This window comes from Amblyomma maculatum, chromosome 9 (assembly GCF_055883805.1).
Source record: "Amblyomma maculatum isolate TAMU_Amacu chromosome 9, ASM5588380v1, whole genome shotgun sequence".
NCBI classification, from domain to species: Eukaryota; Metazoa; Arthropoda; class Arachnida; order Ixodida; family Ixodidae; genus Amblyomma; species Amblyomma maculatum.
The window spans coordinates 84601668-84624488 of record NC_139352.1 but is presented as its reverse complement, the minus strand read 5'-3'; the positions used below and the strand labels follow the sequence as shown (position 1 = coordinate 84624488).

At 45.3% G+C, this 22821-nt stretch overlaps 1 protein-coding gene across 2 annotated transcripts in view; it reads left to right on the top strand.

The window, feature by feature from the left end:
- The window catches only part of LOC146179657 (carbohydrate sulfotransferase 1-like), a 68161-nt gene that overhangs the window by 30656 nt on the left and 14684 nt on the right, over nucleotides 1–22821 (top strand). The window contains exons 2-3 of one of the 2 annotated variants that reach the window (XM_084579300.1): nucleotides 5087–5181; nucleotides 18888–19176. In XM_084579300.1, coding sequence (XP_084435426.1) covers nucleotides 18993–19176 — 184 coding nt within the window. In that variant the 5' untranslated portion in view covers nucleotides 5087–5181; nucleotides 18888–18992. Of the gene's footprint in view, nucleotides 1–5086; nucleotides 5182–12388; nucleotides 12543–18887; nucleotides 19177–22821 lie in introns of those variants that run through there. The other variant, XM_084579301.1, reaches the window with a different exon arrangement.

Genomic DNA, 22821 nt, shown 5'->3' with positions numbered 1-22821 from the left:
TTAACTTATAATGAATAGACACCAACCAGCCCAACAAGTTCTGTTAAGCGGTGTATAACCGAACACCCGTCAATGAGATTTGGTGTCACGAGGAACAGGCGACAACAGTCTGTTGGAGGAGTGTATACTGGTGGACTTGCTTGTGCAGACGCATCTTTTTGCACTTACTGTCTCACCGCTGAGGTACATAATATAACATGTCTTTGTTTCTTCGCCAAAAGATGGCCACTGAGTATTCGCTTCCCGCGTAGCTGGCAACTTCTGGCATCTGATCTGAGCTGCCTGTTTTTGTCTTGAGTGAAGTTTATTCAGTCACCGACTAAAGCAACTGGTGGCATAGGACGAGAATAGAGGCCTATCAGGCAGCCAGTCAGTTTAATGGCCATACTCATGCTCTCATATATCCGGCCCTGCAATTCACTGATTTCGCAGAGTGCAAATCGGACGACGAAGTGCGAATTCGCGTTAACCCAATCCACAGTCAATGATCCGGTTGTACTGATTCGACGCATTGATCCACCATTGTGCCTCAGGGGTTATCGTCCTTGGTGTCAGAGCGAAGGGATCCGGGCTCCTGCCTGGCCGCTTTCCGATCAGAGGCCAGATACGAAAGGCGCCTGTGTCCTGCGATGCCAGAGTATGTAAAAAGATCCATATGTGGTCCAAAGTACTCTGCAGCCCTCCAATATGGCGTTCATCACAGTCTGAGTAGTTTAGTTCGTTAAGCCCCAACAATTACAACCTGCGATGGACCGGCCAGCAACCTTTCTTGATTGAGGGTATGGTACTCATGTCAGAGAAAGTCGGCGGGGAACAACATCCCACCGCCTACGACGAGCGAGCGTACAACGATGGCAATGACGCGCGTGTTAAACAAAACAATGTGGCAGTATCCACAAACAACCTGGAGTGGCATACACCATTCCTACGGCCGTAAAGCGGGCCAGGAAGAAGGACGCGTGGACCGTAAAGATTGGCGAAGCGGACGACTGCGACAAGTGCCCCCTCTTCGCTGCTGTCCGCTCGTGTGTAAACGAAAAGAAACGCCCTCCCGTGGCGTAAGCTTGGTGGGGCCACGCCGACAACAAACTACCGAGACTGGACGCCGAAGCAGCGAAAGACACACGACGAGAGAGAGGTCGTGTCGTGCGTGCAATGCTAACCGGTTCACCCACCGGGGCTCGACCCAGATTTGCAGGGCGGCCTTCCGTCTCTTCCTACCCGTTGCTTGGTGGTCTACGCGCCACAAGACGGAGACTTCGGCGAAGACGAGGAGATGCCGCAGGATCGTCGCGTCAGATAGGCCTTTCCTGCGACGGCGGCGGTCCACCCGGGCGAAGACTGAAAACGTGTTTGCGGATCGGAATTCAGCTTTTTTTTTTTTTGTTGTTCTCTGGCTTTAAATATGTGTATCAGAATCGGTCTTTATTTTCTTTTTTGACCGTAAACCATTAAGTATACGGGTAGTCAGTCTTCAGTAACGCTACAGCAATCTCCAGGATGTACCGTCAAGGTGATTTGCTGGAAGGCGACTCAGACTAGTTCCCCGCGCGAGCTTTGGGTCTTGGGGGTGGGTGAAAACAATCATTAAACAGCGCCCCTCCCCCCCCCCCCCCACACACACACACACACACTTGTATCTCTCACTGACAACCAAAAATTGTCACATCAAAGTGACATTACTGACTCGCATGCGCCCAAAGACGCGATGAGATTATTTACCAAAAACGAGCCTGCAGTGGCAGTAAATATTATATCATGAATATTTTATGTGCATGAATGTATCAGAGGGACCATGAAAACCCCTGCGCTGAAATTTTGCTGGGAGTGGGTAGCACACTTCTCGCAACATTGCAGTCGAAAGAAGATGGTACAGAGCTACTTTTAGGGGCTCCCAAGCATGACCTTCGCATGCCTGTCCAATTGAGGTCGCTGTACATTAGGCAAATGGACTTAATATACATGCTAAACGAATAGTGGACTCGTTCGTCATTCTAGCTCTTGAATAATACGGCAATGAGCGATGACCGGCGAGGCACATGATTGAAGTTCGTTTCCTAATGGAACTCGATATGCCAGAGTGTGCATTGCGCCGCTTTTAGCTGGTGCACATGGCCAGAAATTTCTGATCATGTGGCAGCGCTGCAAAATGCCTGAAGACTTGAGCATCTGACGCATTGCTTCACGCGTCTGGAGAAATGTGAAACGCTATTGACAAAACATTTCTAGATGAAGTGCCTGAGTGGATTAACAGCACTTTCACTAAAGGTGGTTAAAAATCCCAGTGTTTCGTGGTTGGGACACTGAACATACTGTCGTGTTATGTTAGCATGAAGACTGCCCAGTGGTCTGATTACGAGAGGAAACTCTTTAATGCTCATCTCGGCTGGGACCTCGCGAACAGAGGCTGCTCAATTCATGCCACGACGCACACATTGGTACACGACTTCGTGCGCGACACCCAACCGCAGGGTGCTTACCATAATAGAGGGCAACTCATAAACACATCGCCCTCCTTCTATATAATAATAGCCATACCAGACCCTAATCCGCTTCCCCACCCCCACCCCTCGCCCACTTTTTTAAGGCTATTACCTTGATAGCAACCACTTTCAAACCCATATCTTTCAAATCCGCTTTGTCCACGTGACCCTGTGCCTGGCATGACCTCATAGGACCTACCGAGCATGCACCTACCTCACAGTTACGAGGTGCTACGATTTAATTAATTTCAACAATATCATCCTTTATTCTGAGTAAGTGTCACCCACCGTAAGGTGGCATATCTACTGCGCGGTGTTATTTTTTTTTTTTTTACGCCGGAACGTTAGAGATCCTGCTCGTCAAAAACCCGGCTGCCGGCGATACGTTAATTCAAATTGGCCGAGAAGGTGTGTGAAGTAATATCCATGTACGCCACGCAGCCAATCAGGACTGCGGTTTACGTCGTGGGTCAGAGGATGTTTATGATGTCTTATGTCTCACACAAACAACATTGATAATAAATGAAATAAACGAACTAGTTGAAAATGGACTATAGAAAGAATTACCAGAACAGGAGTTGAACATCGTTGTCTTGTGCGTCGTAAGCGTGCGGACTCGACAGTTTGGAAGGTTTACCGTCCTAAACCAGCTCACACGAAGGTAGACTGTGTAGTGGATGGCTCTATACGTAAGTTTGAGCACCTGTGCTTCTTCGACATGCACGTACATAGCGAAGCACGCGGATGCCTTGCTTTTCGCCGCCATCGCAAAGTGGCTGGGATCGAAGCAACGCGTTTGGAATCACCAACCGCGAGGGACATATAGTGTATATGCAACAAAAGAACTCAATAAGAGCCAAGAGGCTCCCAGAACAGACAGAGAATCGTCTGTTGTAATTTACGGAGCATTCACTAAGGGGTTCACGTAGATGAATCTTCAGAAGCCATCGCGTTACCAGTGCATACCTTAAAATGTTTCTTTTTTTTTTCATGTGGCCTTATGCTGGGGCGCAAAAATGGGTCTACTCCATTAGCGCACTTTGATGACAGAAAGCAGAAGAAGCGGAGGATCGATTTTCTTGTATATATATATATATATGTGTGTGTGTATGCGAATAGAAAAGGAATAATAACGGCTAGATGTGAGCCTTGTCGGCGATAGCGTGATGCGAGGTTCTCGTATGCAGCATGTCGGTGTTATCCGTGGGTCTTTCTGATTAGTACGCACGCGCCGCCCGAAATAGATAGCGAACAAAGTGAAGTGCACGAACAGCCCTTGGTTGCACGCTATGTCGTGTGACGCGCTCTGCAAGTGGGGCGTCAGTGTCGCGATAAATTAAAGAAAAGGTGAAATTGGGGGACAGTTAGGATATTTGGTACCTTTTAGGCATTCGGATCGGCTGAAGGCTTCCTTCTTACAAATAGCGGCTTCAGTGTCATCACTGGCACTGCCGCTTAAAATAATGGGCCAGACGGAGGCTGCACGAAAGCAGGGAATCCTTCTACTCTTCATTTAAGCCCTCGTTATAATAATCACCGCAGGAACAAAGCTTAGTTCGGTGACATTGGACGCTAGGATTTGGTTAGGGATTTAACGGGGCGGTGTGTTGTCTGCTTGTCTCCTTCCAGTCGTTTACGTGGTTTTAATTTTTAAAGTGAGGATGTAACGTCACAATACGGGCGAAGGTAATGAAATAAGGTAAGGTTATGGGAAAGGTATTGAATGAATGAAATTTTATAGAATTGATAATTGCGTCAGACCGGCATATGTGCTAGCGATAGCTAAGAGGACAAGAGATTTACGAACGTTAAACCCTTTATTTATTCTTCGTTAGTCTTACGGTTTTTATTTCTAATATCATTGGTTTGCATACGCCACTCAAGTGAACATTTCGAACGAGTAAGCAGGCTGCTAAACGGCTGTTGCTGCTCTTGTATTTACACCCCTGGAAATGTCTTGAATTTGATGGAAATATGACAAGACACTCATAGCCAGATACCTGAAATTGATAAGTCCTTTTTGCTCAATCGTTTACCACACAATGAGCACAGGTCATAAGGTCGGTCGCCTCCACGACCCCTGCTTTGCACTGAGCGGCTCGGGAGCAGCGCTCTTCATTGCTTCCCACGTTGGGTGATTGTTTTTGTTTTGGTGGCGCCGTCTGAAAATGGCTAACAAGGGCAGGCGCTATTTGTCGCTTTTATCTTCCGAGATGCTTAATTTCTGTGTTAATTTTCACTCTTTACTTAATTAACATTTCTACATTTACATCTATTCTTTTGTTGCTGCATCTATTACAGCTATTTCGTTTCCAGACCCAAGTTTTGTATAGCACGAATCTAAGGTTTTGAAATTTTTTTTCAGCAATTGTTTCCGGAATTAATGTGCTGATAACGACTAACACCGACTAATAATTTTCAACGTGCGTGCAGATATGGCAACGAATCCTCTTCTTTCACACAAACTGATTCTTCTCTTCGTATATAAAGCCACTTTTCCTTTATAGGGCTCTAGAGAGTTGCCCGAGCCTTCTTGAGATAGATTCAGGTTGACCACGCGTACTCAACTCTAACTGCGTTCGTTTTGTGTTCTTTGATTGCAGGAATGAGTCTACGATGCGCACTTTGGCTCCGATGCCAAAGACGACCTCGTTCCCTTCTCCTGGCCATCCCAGCACTTTCAATTGTGACGCCAAAGGTAAGGCGACACACGTTCGAATCTTCCCTGCGTGCTCTGATTTCAGATATAGAATTTTCGAAACCGCTTACGCAAGTGTGGATGGTGTCGTAATCTGTTTTGGACATATTGCCAGTCGAATAAAACTACAGAACCGTGTCAAAAGTAAGACAAAATATTCTGTAGTTCTGTCGCAAAAATTCATATTTTTCTTTAGTTCTGTAGTATTTTTCTGTAGTTCTGTAGTTTTTTCTGTAGTATGATTCTGTTGTCTGTAGTCGGGTAGCTCTTTTCTGTTGTAACTACAGAACTTTCTGGCGTCATAACAGGTTTTTTGTCTAAAACCGAACTATGTCGTAACAACAGGAAAGGTTCTGTAGGTTTTTCCAACTGGATTTTGCCCTTCCTGTTACCTTAAAGGCCAAATATGCGACATTTTTTTCTGCTTCCTCGGGCTTTTCTCATCTTCATTGCACAATCTGCGCAGTTTTATAGTTTATTTGTGTCAAAAGTGACAGCTGGGGTGGTTCAACTGGAAATTTACTTTAAAGTTTCGCGTTCTGTGGCCTCAATCAGAAAGATTTATAGAGGCAATCGTGCGTGCGTGACTTCACTGGACGCACAACCGTCGCTGCTCGCTCTACATTTTTTGTTGTATTTTCTCCCTATTGCCAAGAGAGAAAGCTGGTGGTGCTGTATATTAGCTACCGTGTACATTCCAAAGATCATGGCGTGCACTACTGAAAGGTGCGGGCAGTGAGATATTTTAGAGTGCATAGAGACGTTATTGAGGCGCTGTTTTTTCGTTAGTGCACGTACCCACATCATTTCTGTGAAGAGAAGATATATGAGCTGCCCTTGGAGATTCGTGCAACAATTTTCTCAGCTGTAGTCAGGAAGGAAAAAAAGTGGATGGTAGGCGCAAGTCCATGGTATATTTCTGAACTCGTATTGGCACGTTTTATTTCATCTTGGGCACGAAAAGATTGCATGCGTCAGTGGCCAATGTAGCCGTTGAAGGTGCGTGAAGCTAACTATATTGCTTGGAGAGCGAGGTACGTTGAAAATAAGCTAGAGTTATGTTACACGCAAAGTTCCATGCCAGGCAGTAGCGGCGCGTTGTTCCAGAGGTGACTTCGTGAATTCAGTCATGAAAAGATTTCCGAAGGTTGCGCTTGATAGCACGAACAGGATCGCCACTTGCGCTATAGGACAGCTTTCCGCTTCCTGTTTTACATTTTCCCTTTGCAAACTTCGTTCGTGCACCTCCAGAACATAGCGAGAGCCGACTCTTTGCGCGCGCTGATAATTTTCTTGATGTGCGCAAAAACCTCAGTTTCGAAAGAGAAGCAGCAGACCAAGCCAATGGCCCTTCTCTGTTTTGCGATATGGCAATAAAAACATTCAAAGTGTTTGTTGGTTATCTTTAAAAAAATGTATGCATGAAGAAGTGGTGCCTTCTAAACGTGAAGAATAGGCTTCGATGGTATGCTCGTAGGCCCATAGCAGGGAACAGAGAAGGCTTTTTCTCAATTTCTCAATTTGGCTAATTTTAAGTTGAGCGCTTTTCTGACATTAGTTGTAGTCGATATATAGTTAGCATATTGGATAATAAGTCGTTTTTGATCGTAAAGCAGCCTCTAATTTTTCATTATTTTTCAGGCAGAGGTTGGGGGTTCTGCTGTCGGTATAGCGTATCGGCCCATTATGCTTAAGACGGCCATAGTGGCTGAAGCAGTATCTAACGATGTCGCAGAGTTGGTGGTGCTACCTTTATTAAGTCGTGGTAAGAAAATGTAAAGGTTTTGCGAAAGCACAATATGTCGAACTTGATTTTGGTCCTTTCAGACAAATAATGATCTAAGTTGCCCTAAAAGCCACCGGTTTGGTTTTATATTAAACGCACAGAGAATAGGTTTTTAACAGTATCCGCGTTTTATTGAACGCTCTGTCAGGTCGTTATCACCTGGCTGGAACTCAGCTTCGGTTTCAGTTTCCAGGTCTTTGCAGCATTGAAGTGCTTCTACTCGGTATTAAGCAACTTTTTTTTTTGTACCTATAAGAAAGGACTCGACGGATTGTAGTTTTACTTCAACTGTACAATACTACATATCTAGACCACTCCTATGTGACATTGCCGAGTCGAAGCCCGCAAGTCTTGGAGACCAGTCGTGATCTTTATTCTTATGGCTTCCGTGGTGCGTACGAATGATATCCATTGTAACTCATATCGTTTATTTTTCTGCATGGTTGTAGCCGCCTAACCATATTCAAAATCAGCTAACCGAATCGGAGCCTGTAACATCGGTAATCCTTATTCGACAAGAGTTCAACTGCAAGTACTGTACTGCGTTATTCCGCGATAGACGGTACATCCTCACATCAACTTGCAACTAATTTACTCAGCCAGTGCCATTTAATTATGAACAGGAAGTACTACACTTACTATTGGGTCCAAATAAAAGTAAAGGAACGACTGAGTTCGCTTCGTGGTCGGTGCTTATGTTTGGGTATATTCTGGGTAGATTCTGGGTAGATTCTGTAACCACAGACAAAGGCCAACAAAGAAGTTAAGCGAAACAATGTATACAGTTCCTTGCTTCCTTTAGAGTGCGTTCACTGCAGAACGAGTTTCATATCTTTGATTTCGTTTACCTGCCTTCATCCTTCCTTTCTTTCTTTTTCAAACGCTGAGAAGCTACGGGAAAGCTTGCATTTTATTAAAACTTACTGAACGACGTGTCGGTTTCGTGTGAAAGTTTTAACAGAAGATTTTCAGTTACTTTGGGACTAGCGCTTACAATATCTGAAGATAGATATTAAATTTATTCGTATAATAAAACTTAGCATTGCATAAGTAAAACAAGAATGAGAGGCACAAACGTAAATAAAATGTACGTCTAATCACCCACACACTCGGATGGTCTGTGGCCAAGAGGACGATTAGCCGTGCGCGGCCGTTTCCTGTGGCTGAAGGTGGCATATAGATAAATGCACGTCTTAATGACACATCGTAGAGAGATGAGGATAATTCGGCCCTAGGGGTTCAGGGGCGAGCATATCTCTTCTTTGCCCGTCCTCCTTCCCCGCACCCAACTTTGGGCGCCACTCCTGGCAGCCCATCAGCCGAATGGATCGGAGACAGGAGCCCGCCACTGTCCGGCGCAGGGATACCTTCTCACCCTTGCTTTTCTTTTTTCCTGGATATCGGACACAGCGACTGAACCTGGCGCGGCGCATCAGGCAGCAATGGAGCGGACGTATTACAAATACTACTTTTGCGCTCAATATATATCCCGATGGCGCCTTTGTTTCCTAGTTTGCATGCATCCCGCTGCCGGCTTCGGTGCATGACTTTGTAAGGAGAACTAAAGCGTACTAAGGCGAAAGCCCTAATAAGTTGGTGGTTCCAAACCTTAAGTGCTAAAAGTCGAGCAACTAGGCTTAGTGCGGTGCAGCAGTATGACTTTTCATACGGCTTAGTTCATGTGCCTGTAGAGAAAGTGCGACAGAGACGGCGCCGTTCCTTTCCTATAAACATATTACTAATGCGAATGCACACTAGCAGGCAGTTTAAAAGGTAAATAAGGATAATTATTGATAATAGTATTATTATTATTAATAATAAAATAATATATATATATATATATATATATATATATATATATATATATATATATATATGGTAATAATAAAAAATATTGGTAAGTGTGAACGCTAAAAAAAAAGAAAAAAAATTAAAATAACAAATGAACATATCGCAAAGTAAAAATGACAAAAACGCCATGGTAGCGATAATGCTTCCGCATTCTCGCAATTCAAATTTTGCAGTGACCTTTAACTTTTTTCTTTCGTTTTATGGCTTCTCTCCTCTAACGCTCAAAACGTTATTGTGAAATTATCTCAACGAAGATCAAGTATACGATCTCATTCCAGAATGTCCGCTACGGCGACATCCTCTCAAGTTTCAACATCTCCTTCACACATGCCTTACTACATGGCATGGTTCCAGTGTCGAGCTCAGATGAAACGGTTATTGCTCTTTTTGCATAATAGTGTAAGAGTCCTCTGACTCAGAAAACTATTGTCGCCGGCGGCGCGCAGTTGGTCGTGAGCAATAAACCCTGTTTGTTCGAGAGTTCATGACATCATTCTCGCAATGACCTTTCTCAGACATCCCACTGCGGTCACATTAAACATAACGTCGCGCTTCCAATAAAAACGACCGAAACGTGACATCTAACGATAATTTTAAGTTAACCGCATGTATATAAATAATTTAACTTAAAATGACGATAATTCTCAGGTTTCAGGTCGGATTACAACGCTCTGCCTTTCGTTTGTTAGCCACACACGCTAGCGATAGGCTTAAACTGAACTCTCAGAATATCCCCTTGAAAACCCCATGCAAAAGTGTAGGACCTGTGTTCACCTATATATCGACGTCCCGCTCAGCGGACCATTCGCTATACCGAACTGTGGGGGGTGCTTCGCAAGGACTACTCGCTATCGTGACATGCCCTTAAGGGTGGAGCTTAGGTGCTTTACATTTTTGAGTCTATTTGGACTTCATTTCCCTTTTGCAGGTTAGGCTTGCAATAAGCTTAGTTAAGTTCTTGTAAAAGCAACTCGCTATCGTGACATGCCCTTAAGGGTGGAGCTTAGGTGCTTTACATTTTTGAGTCTATTTTGACTTCACAACATTTGCCTTTTGTAGGTTAGGCTTGCAATAAGCTTAGTTAAGTTCTTGTAAAAGCAACTCGCTATCGTGACATGCCCTTAAGGGTGGAGCTTAGGTGCTTTACATTTTTGAGTCTATTTTGACTTCACAACATTTGCCTTTTGCAGGTTAGGCTTGCAATAAGCTTAGTTAAGTTCTTGTAAAAGCAACTCGCTATCGTGACATGCCCGTAAGGGTGGAGCTTAGGTGCTTTACATTTTTGAGTCTATTTTGACTTCACAGCATTTGCCTTTTGCAGGTTAGGCTTGCAATAAGCTTAGTTAAGTTCTTGTAAAAGCAACTCGCTATCGTGACATGCCCTTAAGGGTGGAGCTTAGGTGCTTTACATTTTTGAGTCTATTTTGACTTCACAACATTTGCCTTTTGCAGGTTAGGCTTGCAATAAGCTTAGTTAAGTTCTTGTAAAAGCAACTCGCTATCGTGACATGCCCTTAAGGGTGGAGCTTAGGTGCTTTACATTTTTGAGTCTATTTTGACTTCACAACATTTGCCTTTTGCAGGTTAGGCTTGCAATAAGCTTAGTTAAGTTCTTGTAAAAAGCAACGGCCTGACAAGAACGGTTTCGTTAGACGTGTAAATACATTTTGTTTTCCGTGCATTGTACCATGAAGGAATCTCCTCATCTGTGAGACAGGTTCATTTACTGCGCAAGATAAATCCATTAGAACTTCCGTTCTTTTGACTACATCTGACTGGCGCAAATAGTTAATGTCTTGGGAAGAGCCCACGACCGACATCACAGATGCGACACTTGACCTGGAAACCACACCTCATGGATGCCACGGTTCTGAGAACCGGACGCAAAATCAGACGACTGGAACGAAGGGAACACGTTTATTCAAATGGCAAAACTTGAGGACTGTATGTTGAGTTGACGGGAATAAATTTTGTCAGTGGCAACCTGTGGAACTAAATAACATCCCACGAGGAGCGCTAATCATTCTCCAGTAGACCGTGAAGGTTGTTACTGTATAACTTCCCAGCTCCCAGCGAACCATGACCCGAAGCGAATTCGCGCCGTAGTCTTGCATTAGTGTCCGTTATCTGGCTTGGCGATGCACGAAACGAATACAAGTTGTGCAACCTTGATATGCATGAGTGTTTAATACCCAAGCTGCGTCCAGCAACCGTCATGACTAAACCTAATCTCAGGAAAACGCTGATTTTGGCGATTTCATGCAGGAGCGGCATATTAGAAGGCCAGTTATTCACGGTCATTTCATTAACAAGGCGAACTGAAAAATGTGCTTCACAATAAGCAACACAGGGTAGTAGTTAATTATCTGTCAAAAGAAAAGGATTTCGACAAAAAGTTTGTTGCTCAAAGGTAGACGTTTATGTTTATTTACGGAACACTCGCCCAGGTTCAGTGAATGAAACTTCAGTGCTAAAGCAAAAAAGCATGCATTTTAACCACAATCTTTCTGGGTCGGCGATCCTTTTTTTTTTTTTTCACATAATTTACCCGACTGGAAGAGGGTTCTTCTGACCTTGGATTTCAGACATTACTCGCGATTCTAAAGTCTCATATTCCAATGCAGAGCTGCGTGGCGCAAATGCACACCGTTAAAAGAATATCAGAGCTCTCCCTCTCCACCCTTGAGGCTAAAAGCTAGCAGTTGCTCCACATTGTGGCGCTGGCGTTCAGCTTCCGAGTTCAAGGCCCTCGTGTCGCACCCGCCGAGTTTGTGTGGATGCAAACAGGACAGGTCCGCTCGCTACGTGACGCCAGTATACGGTAAGAACACAACAACTACAAAAAAAAAAAACAGTTTATTGTAACTAATTCAGTTCTGGTTTCTACCAGCCACCATTTTTCTATCCTTTCTTTCGCCTCCTACTTTATCCGACATCATCCTTTTTCCAGATAAAAATAGATGCACGACCGGGCCGTAGCGGTAAGGTGGTCGTCGGAGAGCGCGGCCTTCCACTCTAGGAGCAGCCCGTATATAACCTTTCGGGCATAGGCCGCCGAAACACGTAAATGCGGAGGGAAAAGTGCGCGTGGCAAAAGAGAAGAAAAGAAGACAAATAAATACTCAGCGGGAGAAAAGAGCGGAACGAATGGACACCACCACATGCAGAGCACTGTACAGGGTAAAGAGGGTACACGCGCACCAACGCCGGCCGCGACGAACAAAAAAAGCAAGAACGAAAGAGAAAAGGGTGCCGCACGACGATGCATAAAGCAAATCGCCAGTAACCTGTGACGTATGGAGCGTGGTTTGCCGCCGCACCTTTTGCGGGAAAGAGGGCTAATGGGAGAGGGGAAGGGTTGGCGGAAAGTGATTGCGGCGAGAGGGCAGGACCCTATTTAACGATTTTGTCTCGGTGTACACGCTTGGCCTACAGGCAAAGGTAGGCGGGGCGGTCACTGCTACTGCATGCCGCCGTCCATCGCTGGCACGGTACAGGACGAGGACAGTGGGTTACGCGGTGAGAGTCGAGCCGCGTGCGAGCCTCGTGGCCCGGTCGTGAACTAAGTATAGGAAGACTGTGCCCGGCCGGTGTAAATCGCTAGGGAGTTTGAGGTGATAAATTTGAGGAAGTCATGCCTTGCTTGACGGAATGTGCGTCTGCGATGATCGTTAGAGTGGATCGCAGCGCTGGTAGTTTGACATCTGTGAAGCTTTCAAATGAGGTAAGTGTGCTGTTCTCTTTTGTGAGGAGAAAGGTTCAGTGTGCATGTTGGGCGTGACACTGCTGATTATTGCTGTGCGCAAGAAAGTAAATTATTCTTGATAACACGGGATGTCGGCCATCGAGGAAAATCGTAATCTGTTCCTTTATTTTCTTGATGACATCTTTATGTAGTGGTAATACAGTGGCTATAGTGGCATGTATGTCTTATGGGGAGAGGTAGGCCCCTATAGTGTTGTTCACATCAAACTGGCAACTAAAGTCTAGACCCTCAGTTTAGTGCAAGAAAACTTGGAGCGCGAATTTGAGAATTAAATTGAGCCAGTGTGTGACAGCTCCTAGCCTCACATGTTCTGGTAATTGCTACTAGGAAAATAGGAAGAAACGTTTTTGGCAAAACATTGCAAATTCTTATTGTGGCTAAACCTTGTATAACGTTCGAAAACACTAGTCTGACGTGACTATTATTTGTGGGTGGTAAATGTGGATATAACATCACTGTGTTTTTGTCCGCCGCTGTTCATGTCGCTTGAAGCGACATATCGCAGCCTATGAATCGCTTCTTTAAACACGTTTTAAAGAAGACTGAATTCACACGGTACATCACGCGAGTTTATACGGGTAAACTACATGACACATACCCCACTGATGACATCACAAGCACATTTAATCTATGTAAACATAAGGAAAATCTACTTCAAAAACAGGCAAGCACACAGAAACCGCGTGCCCGGAAGTGTCACCTGTCAACTACAAACTGTCGCAGGCATTCTCAAAGGTGAAAGGTCAAGGGTCATGGTTTCAAGCGTACTTCCTTCTTTTTGCCATTTACTCTGACCGAAGTGTAATGCTTTCGCACTTATCATCTCCGCTTATCATCTTATCATCAGCTTATCACTTATCATCTCAGCTACTTCGATTTGGTTGGAGACCTGCGATTTGCTCTTTCGCAAAGCGCGGTCGAGCTGCATGATATGTACACATTGCTAATTGTTGCTTACTGAACTCTTACCGCAAATTTTAGCGGGCTACCAAGATTTCAATATTGGCTTCTGAATGTGCATATGTTGACTACCATAATATGGGAGCAACGATGTTTCTCTGATTCGTTCACAGTTTGTGTAATAAAGGGCTAAAGCAATGATGCATGTTCTTCTGCAGGTATCGTATATTAGACCGAGTGTCACTGTGACTCACGGTCGTCGCTGCCTTCTCTACACCGCTAGTTCTTGGAATTCACCAATGATCTCCCAATATCAGGCCGTGGGCCCATTATTCAACCCAATGACATGGCCGACCTCTTAGGCCAGTTTTCAACGGTGTAGTCTAAGAACAGTGTACCGAACTTCGGGCGTGCTACTGAAGGAAGTGCAAAGAATGTTTGATGATCTAGACAGGAAAATAAAAGAAAAAGTAGGGCTAAAATCAATATGTAGAAGACGAAGGTAATGTTCAACAGACTCGGGAAGCAACAGTAATTTACAATATGTAGCCAAGCACTGGAAGTGATTGGCGAATATGTCTACCTAGGACAGATAGTAACCGCAGATCACGACCACGAAGGTGAAATAACTGCAAGAGGTAAGATTAGGATGGAATGCATTTGGCAAGCACTCACGGATTGTGACTAGCAGTCTGTCGGTATCGTTCAAGAGGAAAATATATGAGTTGCATCTTACCTATGGGATTGCAACGTAGTGGCTAACGAGAATGGTTATACTTAAGTTGAGTACAACGCAGAGGGCTATGGAACAAAAAATGGTAGGGGCAACTTAAGAGATAGGAAGCGTGCAGAGTGGGTCAGAGAAATAACTCGGTTACTGATATTCTAGTCGCAATCAAGTAGAATAAATGCGCATGTCTAAGGGATGTAATGCAAAGAAATAGGAAAACCGATGGTCGAAAAGGGTAGCAAACTGGATTCCAAGGGAAGGAAAGCGTAGCGGGGGGCGGCAGAAAGTTAGGTGGGCGGATGAGGTTAAAAAGTGTGCAGGGGTCAAGTGGATGCAGCTAGCACAGAACCGGGTTAAGTCGAGAAATATTGGAGAGGCCTTCGCCCTGCAGTGGGCATAGTCAGGCTGAGGATAATGATGACTCACGTAATGCATTGGAGAAAGTTATTTTCCTCGAAAATAAGTGCACCCTGCGTTTATGTCCCGCGTTTTTTATAATATTCAGTCCAGTGCTTTTTTTCGCCTCACGCATATCTTTAGCTGATTTGGAAAAGCAGGAAAACGAAAGCAGTCACAGACGCACTATGCCGTATTCGCAAGCTGGTGTGATACTGACAACTTGAGTCTATGCCCTCATATTGGTGATACGGTTTTATGCTTAAATTAAAATTAAAAACTAAGCCTCGTGCATGAGTCATGCAAACGTTAGGGCAGTAGTTGCAAATACTACATTATGCATTTTATCACCGGTACGGAAAAGAAAACAAACAAACAAAGTAATGTTATCAGAATAACTCGCGCTTGGTGATAATAGACCAATCATGCTTTGAAATGTTTGGATAAGCAAAGATAATTCTACTTATATAGGCCGCAGTGCCCAATGTCGACGAAAAAACACTGAAATCACACCGGCTTTGCGTTCTTAATTGGACTTTGTGGTGCAAGCTTTCGAAGAACAATATTTTGAGGTTTTTTGCTTAATTTTCTTGTTATGTAGTTTTATCCGTTTTTCTCCAGCGCTTACTAAAATTAGACAATAATTTCAACAAATTGTAGTGAACGAAGAGCGGATGTCACGAAACACGAGGAAGAGAACAACAAAGTGCCGCTGCGCTGCTCGAGCTCGCTGGTTTGTGACATCCGCTCTTCGTTCAATGCTCAGGAGTCGGCCCTTCTCTACGTCCCCGGCATATCTCCCGCGTCATGGCCTTATTCGCGCTAGATTTTTCCATCTGAGTAATTTGCCACCAAGCCGAAAGGGAATCACTTTGGTGTTCATATTCTGTATAATACCAAACATCAAGCGTTGAGATAAAAAAATATCAAACAAAAAAACAAGGTGGCCAAGAAATGGACAATCAATATCTCCGCATGACCCAATTTAACAATATGGGTGAACGTCCTGGTCTGCCGTTACGGACAGCAACCCCGCCCTGTCTGCTACGCACCCTTTTTGCTTTCTTGTAGCCTTAGTTTGCAGCATACATTAATCTGCGGCGCTTGCGAAATCTCGGCGCCTCCATGCGCGGCCTGTTTTCGCCAGGAGCGTCCCTCGTGCGAAGATTATACGCAATAGTCCCGGTATAAGGAAACGGCTGATTTCGAAACAACGGATGTAACAAAAGTTATGGTAGAGTTTGAAGCTGCCCCATAACTGCGCAAATTTAATGCTTTAGTTTATTGTATTAACGAATTTCCACCAGCTCTTGCAGTGAAACCGGCTTGCAAACGTTACGGGGGATAGCGGGATAGAGTTGAGAGTGAGGGCAGTGTGTGGTTATTGAAAGGTAAAATGGTGCATATCAAGACAGTATTCATCTGGAGACGCCAAAGGTGGCCCGGTTACACAGCGTCCATTGATGGAACCAAAAGAGTTACCTACAGTACAAAACTGTCTGCTCTGACCCGGAGAAATAATTGACAGCCATAACTGCGCTACACCCCACCTCCTTCCATCATAACTGCTGCCAATCGAAAGTTTGCTGTGAGCACGTGATTGTGGCCTCTGCAAAATTTTGTCTGCACTGAATTTAACTCGCATTCTCTTCCAGTAGCTTCCGGTGGTCTCCGGTCAAAGCGTTGTCGGACGGCGACGACGACGTACACACGAGATAAACTTCAGTATACTCACCTACCGCCCTCAACTTTTAATAGAGACGCCATATGGACATCAGGGTGGTTGTCAGCCCGGGTGGGCCCCATGTTGATACTGATCATACTGGTAAACCTAAATGACACTTAAGGCGGAGGTTTGATCAAGTTAGTACACCACGCCTAAGGGAAAAAGAGCACAGAACAGAGGGCTTTGCTGACCCGTGGTCTGTGTTCTTTTTCCTTCTTCAAATAAAGGTAGGGATCGACCATTGGCAATACAACAAAAAAGTAGAGGGCAGTACAGGGGGGAGGCATTTCTGGTCACCTTTTTTGCTGTTTGAAAATATTTCCCCCCCAGAATACACTTTCATGCATCCATAGCCTAGCTGGATTTTTCTAGGCCGCTTGAAAATGAAAATATTCTTTCAACTTTCGCTTTGGTCTCATCGCGCTGGTTCCAGAGTAAGAGCGCTTAAATGCTGATCTCCAAGGATGAGCGTTCAATCTCGGCCACGCCGACCGCTCCTGCATAGAGGGAGAATGCAATGTGCAAATGTACCCGTGTACTGCGATGTCATCGCACGTTAAAGAACCCCAGGTGGTCGAAATTACTCCGGAGCCCTCCACTATGGTATATCTCTTATCCAAGGCTACTTTCGAATATTAAACCTTCTAAGCCAAAACGCCAGCCTTCGCATTGCTTGCTGAAGCACGAAGAGACTGTGCAAGCTAGACGATAGAGAAAAGCAGGAAGATGATACAGACAAGCGCTAAGATGCAACTAAATTTTTATTCAAAAGTACACATACTTTTACAATAAAAATCACGTGACAGTACAGAACATGGAATACCTACACAAGTAAATTCAAGAAGTCCTCATTTGGCGACTTATCCAGCATGTGGCGACACCCTATCAAAAGGCTTATCCTCCCTCCATCCGCACACAGCCTGATTATCCCAAAAATCACGAGCTATCTGGATAAGAAACCTCTTAATTAACGAACAGCAGGGAAGGCTGACTGAAACAATGTTGCTCTTTCTTTCGGATGATATAAGCTTCCATCAATTCCCTGGTGGTTTTATCCCGGTCGCGAAACAAGAATTACCAATGAGTGGCATTTTTTAAGACGAAAGTCTTTAATGGCTCATACAGTCGGCGTTCGTTCGGTAACACTACTGTTGCCACTCAAATGACGTCATCACTCGAAATCAACACTAACGTTGTCAGAAAAAATTAAAATCCGGTCTCCACCGGGAATTGAGCCTCGATCTCTAGGATCCCCAGCCGAGCACGTCAACCAACTACGCAACTCCCGGGATCGTAAAATGGAAGTCATGATTCTCCTTTTCTACAGCGATGATGGTAGTAGCGATGACATTGACCCTGCAAGTAGTGGTGATGACAATGATAGTATTGGCAATGATAATTACGGTGTAATTAGTTGCTAATGATAATGAGAGCAACGCACCAGCAACGTGCACACCAGCAACACCTCAGACTTTCGCATTTCTGCCGTGTAGATTACACAGTGCCCTAGAATTTTTGTTTCTTATTTTGGCTTCTTGTTTTCCACTTTTCCGCAGTCGCGGCTGTAAGCTTTCAGATAAGAACAACTGGAATCAGAAATTGAGTTGAGATGTTCGCGCCGAAGAATGTTAATGCATCGACTGGTTTGACCAATGTATATCGTATTTCATGATAGAGGAAGCTCATATACTACTGCGTAGGTGCAGTCCAAAAATCTTGATCTGCGTGATACCTGGAATTTAAAAGACCTTAATCTATCTTCCTTCTCGTGGCGGTTCCTATTAGCATGCTATAGAGCCCGTTCAACTTCAACTGCGCCCCAAATACAACATAAAATTCATAACAGGAATTAGAACAACACTGTTATGGCTATTGTTGAAGCATGCCCAGCTATAGGCATGATTCGACGCTTCGTAAAGAATCTAATTGCTTCTTCGGTTATAAGCAATGACCTCCCGGTGAGAGGTGATAAGCACCATTTCGCTGGCCTCATAACGATTACATAGTGCGTACTGAGAGGTTCTGTACACAACAGTAGGATTGTGAAAGCGAAACAAGACAGAAATTAGTGAGAGAAACGTAATGCGAACTTTCTTCAATGAGGCTATTACACTGGAATCAGTTTTAAGCGATATTTCAATCATATTTATTTCGACTGCGGTAAACTACTGAAGAACCGCCTTCTTCAGTCGTTTCTGATAAGACGTAGCGTAAGCAGGGCAGACGAGAAAAGCGAGAAACATCGAGACGGAAGAAAATAAAAGTTATAAACGTCCTATATCAGTTCCTAAATATTTTCAAAATCCTGCAGGTGTAGCCGATCCGTCAAGGTGGCAGTAGAAATGACTTTGTTTTGTTCATAATAAAAGTTGTTCTCTCTCGTGAGTACGTGTTTTTCAAAGAAAGAGCTACATAACCAGATTTTGATATGTCCTATTATCAAGGAATAACAGTGAGGTTTGTTTTATTATTTAAATGTAGATCTTTACTGCCTTAAGACATATTCCTACCTTCTTCGAGCTCAGAGACCATTGTTGTCTCTTCCGTGTAGAAAGGCATCTGTGGCGGCGGCACCAGAGGAGAAGGCGGCCAGCCATGTCCTGAACGAGAAGCGTCCGAATCTATCCCGCGACCTGCCCAAGCTTCGACGTAGGCCATGGTTCGGCACCGTAGGCTGCTGCTGCTTCTGTCGCTGGGAGCCGCTCTCTTCCTGGCCGTCGTCCAGCTGGCTCCAGACCTGGGCCTGCCTGCGGTCAAGGCTCCGGCAGTGTCCTCTGTCAACTCTCTCGTTGCGAGGGTCAGCACCGTTGATACACTGCATCCCGGTCAAGATCTCACGGGTGCGTAGTACGGTGTGTCTGTGTGCCTTCCATGTGCCGCGTTGGATGAGCTACGTTTGCACTTCCTTGGGAAACAAAACTAAGCACCACTTCAAACAAAAAGTCTTTCAGCCGTCAAAAGAAATAACAAGTCTTTATATGTATGCCGCTACATCGGGAGTTTTTTTTTTAGGCTGTGTTACAGCTGATTTTTATTATTGACTATAAGATAGAGACATGTCAACGCAGCCTGTGCAGGCGCACTCCACGCCAAGGTGAAACGATTTAGAAGTAGTAATTAAACGAATATTTAAATAAAGTAGTGAATTTTTGTTTATCTTAAAGGGCAATGATATAATGAGATAATGGACGCTGTAGGCATTGAAGGGTAAGCGCAGTTTCTAAATGATCTTTATCGACAAGGTGACTGGAAACACCGAAAAAAATACGCACTTGAGTGTTTGCTGAGTTGGCTTCCTCGCAGGGTTTACGACAGAAGCCTTACTAACCCTCAATAAAGAATGTGGCCGGGCTAGTTGGTTTACCATCTTAAAAATATCGAAAAAATTCTGTCCATTGTCCCCTCGTCTCTCTCTTTTCTGCGCGTGAATTTCTTGCACCAGGCTGTTTTCCCAAAATTTTAAAAGTTACTAACCTCATTACGGGAAAACCACTCCTGCGTTATTAAAGCGTAAGAATTGTTTCGGTATGTAGTGGGGTTTCGCACGAGCATTACCTTGTCGGACCTGTAAAGGAGGAACTATTTTGTGTATCGAAAAAAGAATTGTACCATCGGATAGAGCGTCAAGGAAAGATGTGCAAATGACAAGATGGTTGGTGTGGGTTAATTACGTAAATAATAGAAACCAATAAGGGTGTAATTAGGAGCCAAGATGACCTCCAGCCAACTTCCGGTTATGGTGCTCAGCTTGCGGTCACGTGTCTCAGTCAGCGAACACAACCAGCATTTTGTTGAATGCATAAAAGTTCACCGGCGTTCTATACTGGTTTACATGAAAGGAAATGCGCACTAACTCTCACTCAGAATCCCGCTTACAGATCTCGCGAACAACACATAAACGTTCAGGTTTACGCATTTCTTCAGCGCAGATTCTGCAGTGATTTCGGAATTTTTTGTTATTGTTGCAGTGTTTAGGAAAAAAATATGAATGTGCTATTGATCGCTTACACGGCGCAATAACATAGAGTCTAGACATTATCCCGAAGGCTCGCACTGAGTACGTGAAGCGAGAACAGGACAGAAGGTCGTAAGTACAGGGTATATCATATCAAGATTTTGATGTCGTTACACAAACGAACGGCCTCAACAAAACGCAGCATCTCCACTTTGGCCTAAACGCCAGGTTGAGAAGGTTGCTGATTATAGAAAAAACGCGCAAGGCACACGAACTCTTCCTGTCCAAAAAGATAGGGTTCTTCTGACAAGTGACAAATAAATTCACGACACCTATGACCGAGTATTCACCCCACGGCACTGCGCCAAAACCCACCCAATACGCATGCAAAACAACCTCCTCATAAACTGAACAAGCCTACCACTTTTCATAGGCATGCGAAACAGCCTATGGGAAAGCGATCACGCGAAACACATGAAGCAATGCCCTGTCCGAGGAACCCAGCATGAAACGCGCGCCACAAGAAACGGGCCGCCAGACAGGCGACGGTTGCGTTGCAATTAGACAACCGTGCTCAGGCCTTTCGGGCACGCACTGCAGTGCACTACATCCTATCTCTCCAGGCGGTCGCGAGTGGGCAGGGAAGCCCAACCGAGTCGACAAACAAAATGTGGTCCGATAAAATAGCTCGCCCGTAATACGTCCTTGAAGAGAGAACTTATTGGGTACATACATAGATACAGAAACGCACATTACTCACAGACCAACGCCATAACACTCCATGGTACATATACATAATAAGCTGAAAAACATGATTCCCCAGAGATTGGAAAACAATAGAAGGGGGTGGGGGTTCTAATGAAGGACAACAGGCATCTCAAGTCTGCTCCCACGTACAACATAGAAGCGCGTGCGCCAGCGCCGCAGAAATGGCGCCTCGCCGTCCGTTTCTAACTGTCCAGACAGATACTTCCAGATGACGAGGCGTAGCCTCTGCAAGGCTGGATACATTGCGCGGATGGGAATGCGGCGCGCCTGACCCAGTCACCGGCGACGCCACAACACAACCAGAACCACAGTGAACACAAGGTGTTCAAAAGGGTTGCGTCGGTGCCTGACGCCGGGCTTCATGCGGACGTTAAACGTTCTATATGCGAGCCGCCACATTCCTCTCGCAACTACACACTCACAAAAACATGCGAGAGGCTCTCGGGAGCACTGCAGTTGGCACACTGGTCATTGGGTCAATCCCACATCTGGCAAGGCGCTGTCTCGTGGGAAGCACGCCCCAGCACCTAAGCCAGTCAAAATCTCGCACTTCATTTCACAACCGAAAAGCCGCCCACGCTCACCATTTGGGGACAGCGGTCTTTCGTTGCTCATCAGCTGAAACCCTGCGAACGGCAACTAGTTCGCTGATGCCTATGACTGGTAGGTCGCCTACATTAACATCTGACAGGTCTGCATCAAGAGTAGACTTTGTCTCGGCAACCTCGCGGTAAAATGGCAGAGTTTTGTCCGCCTGTGGACCGAGATAATGTTCGTGTGTAAGCACACGACGCGCCGTGCTCATCCAGTACAGGATGAGCGAGCGAACAGCAGACTCGTCAGCCACTAGCCTCTCCACCAGCCTTAACGCGAGCACTTGAGCCACTGTTGGGATGCACGGCAGGCCGAGGCCTCCCCTGCTCTTTGGAAGGTGTAGGATGTCACGGGCGACTAGCGCTGTCCTGCCATCCCAAACAAAAGTTCTATAGGGACGCGAGTCTGTTTACCACCCGGCACGGGACTGTCGCGATACGCGCCACAAAAAAGGTGAAAGCGCACGCTCGTGTCTTGACGACACTAACTTTAGCATTGAGCGTGAGGTTGAAACGCGCTGCGTCAGGAGGGGCGTGCATTGCTCGCGAGAGAGCTACGTCCCATGTCCGGTGGGAGACTCCGCTTGGCTCAAATAGCACGTCAAGTACACGCACTACGACCACGTTTGTGGTCGCAGTGCGTGTACTTTCGGTACGGCGGCGGCTAAATGGCCCCTGAACTGACCGAAGCGGAGTGCGTTATTTTTCTTCGTGTTGAGCTGCGCTCCAGATGCAGCTGTGTATTCTGAAAAGATGTTCAAAAAACAATGAAGCTATCATCGTCATGCACAAAGAGTGAAATGTCGTCCGCGTATGCAGATACAACGACAGTCTCCTGTCCTACTGATGTAAAACCTCGAATACGCCTGTCCGGGGCGACCCTACGCAGCAGCGGGTCGAGCGAAAGTATGAAGAGTACCGGCGAGAGCGGGCTCCCCTGACGCACTCCCTACGTAATCGGAAAGCTGCCGGTAATTTGGCAATTCAGTACTAGTTCACTGTTAAGATCTGTGTAAAGGCCCCGTAGGAGCTGAATGAATTCGTCAGGAAAACCAAATGAGCGGAGCACGGCGAACAAGTAACTATGTTCTATGCAGTCGAAGGCCTTTGGACTAGATTTTCCAGGTACCGAACAGGACTGGTATGGGCTAACCAAATCCTGACGGTAG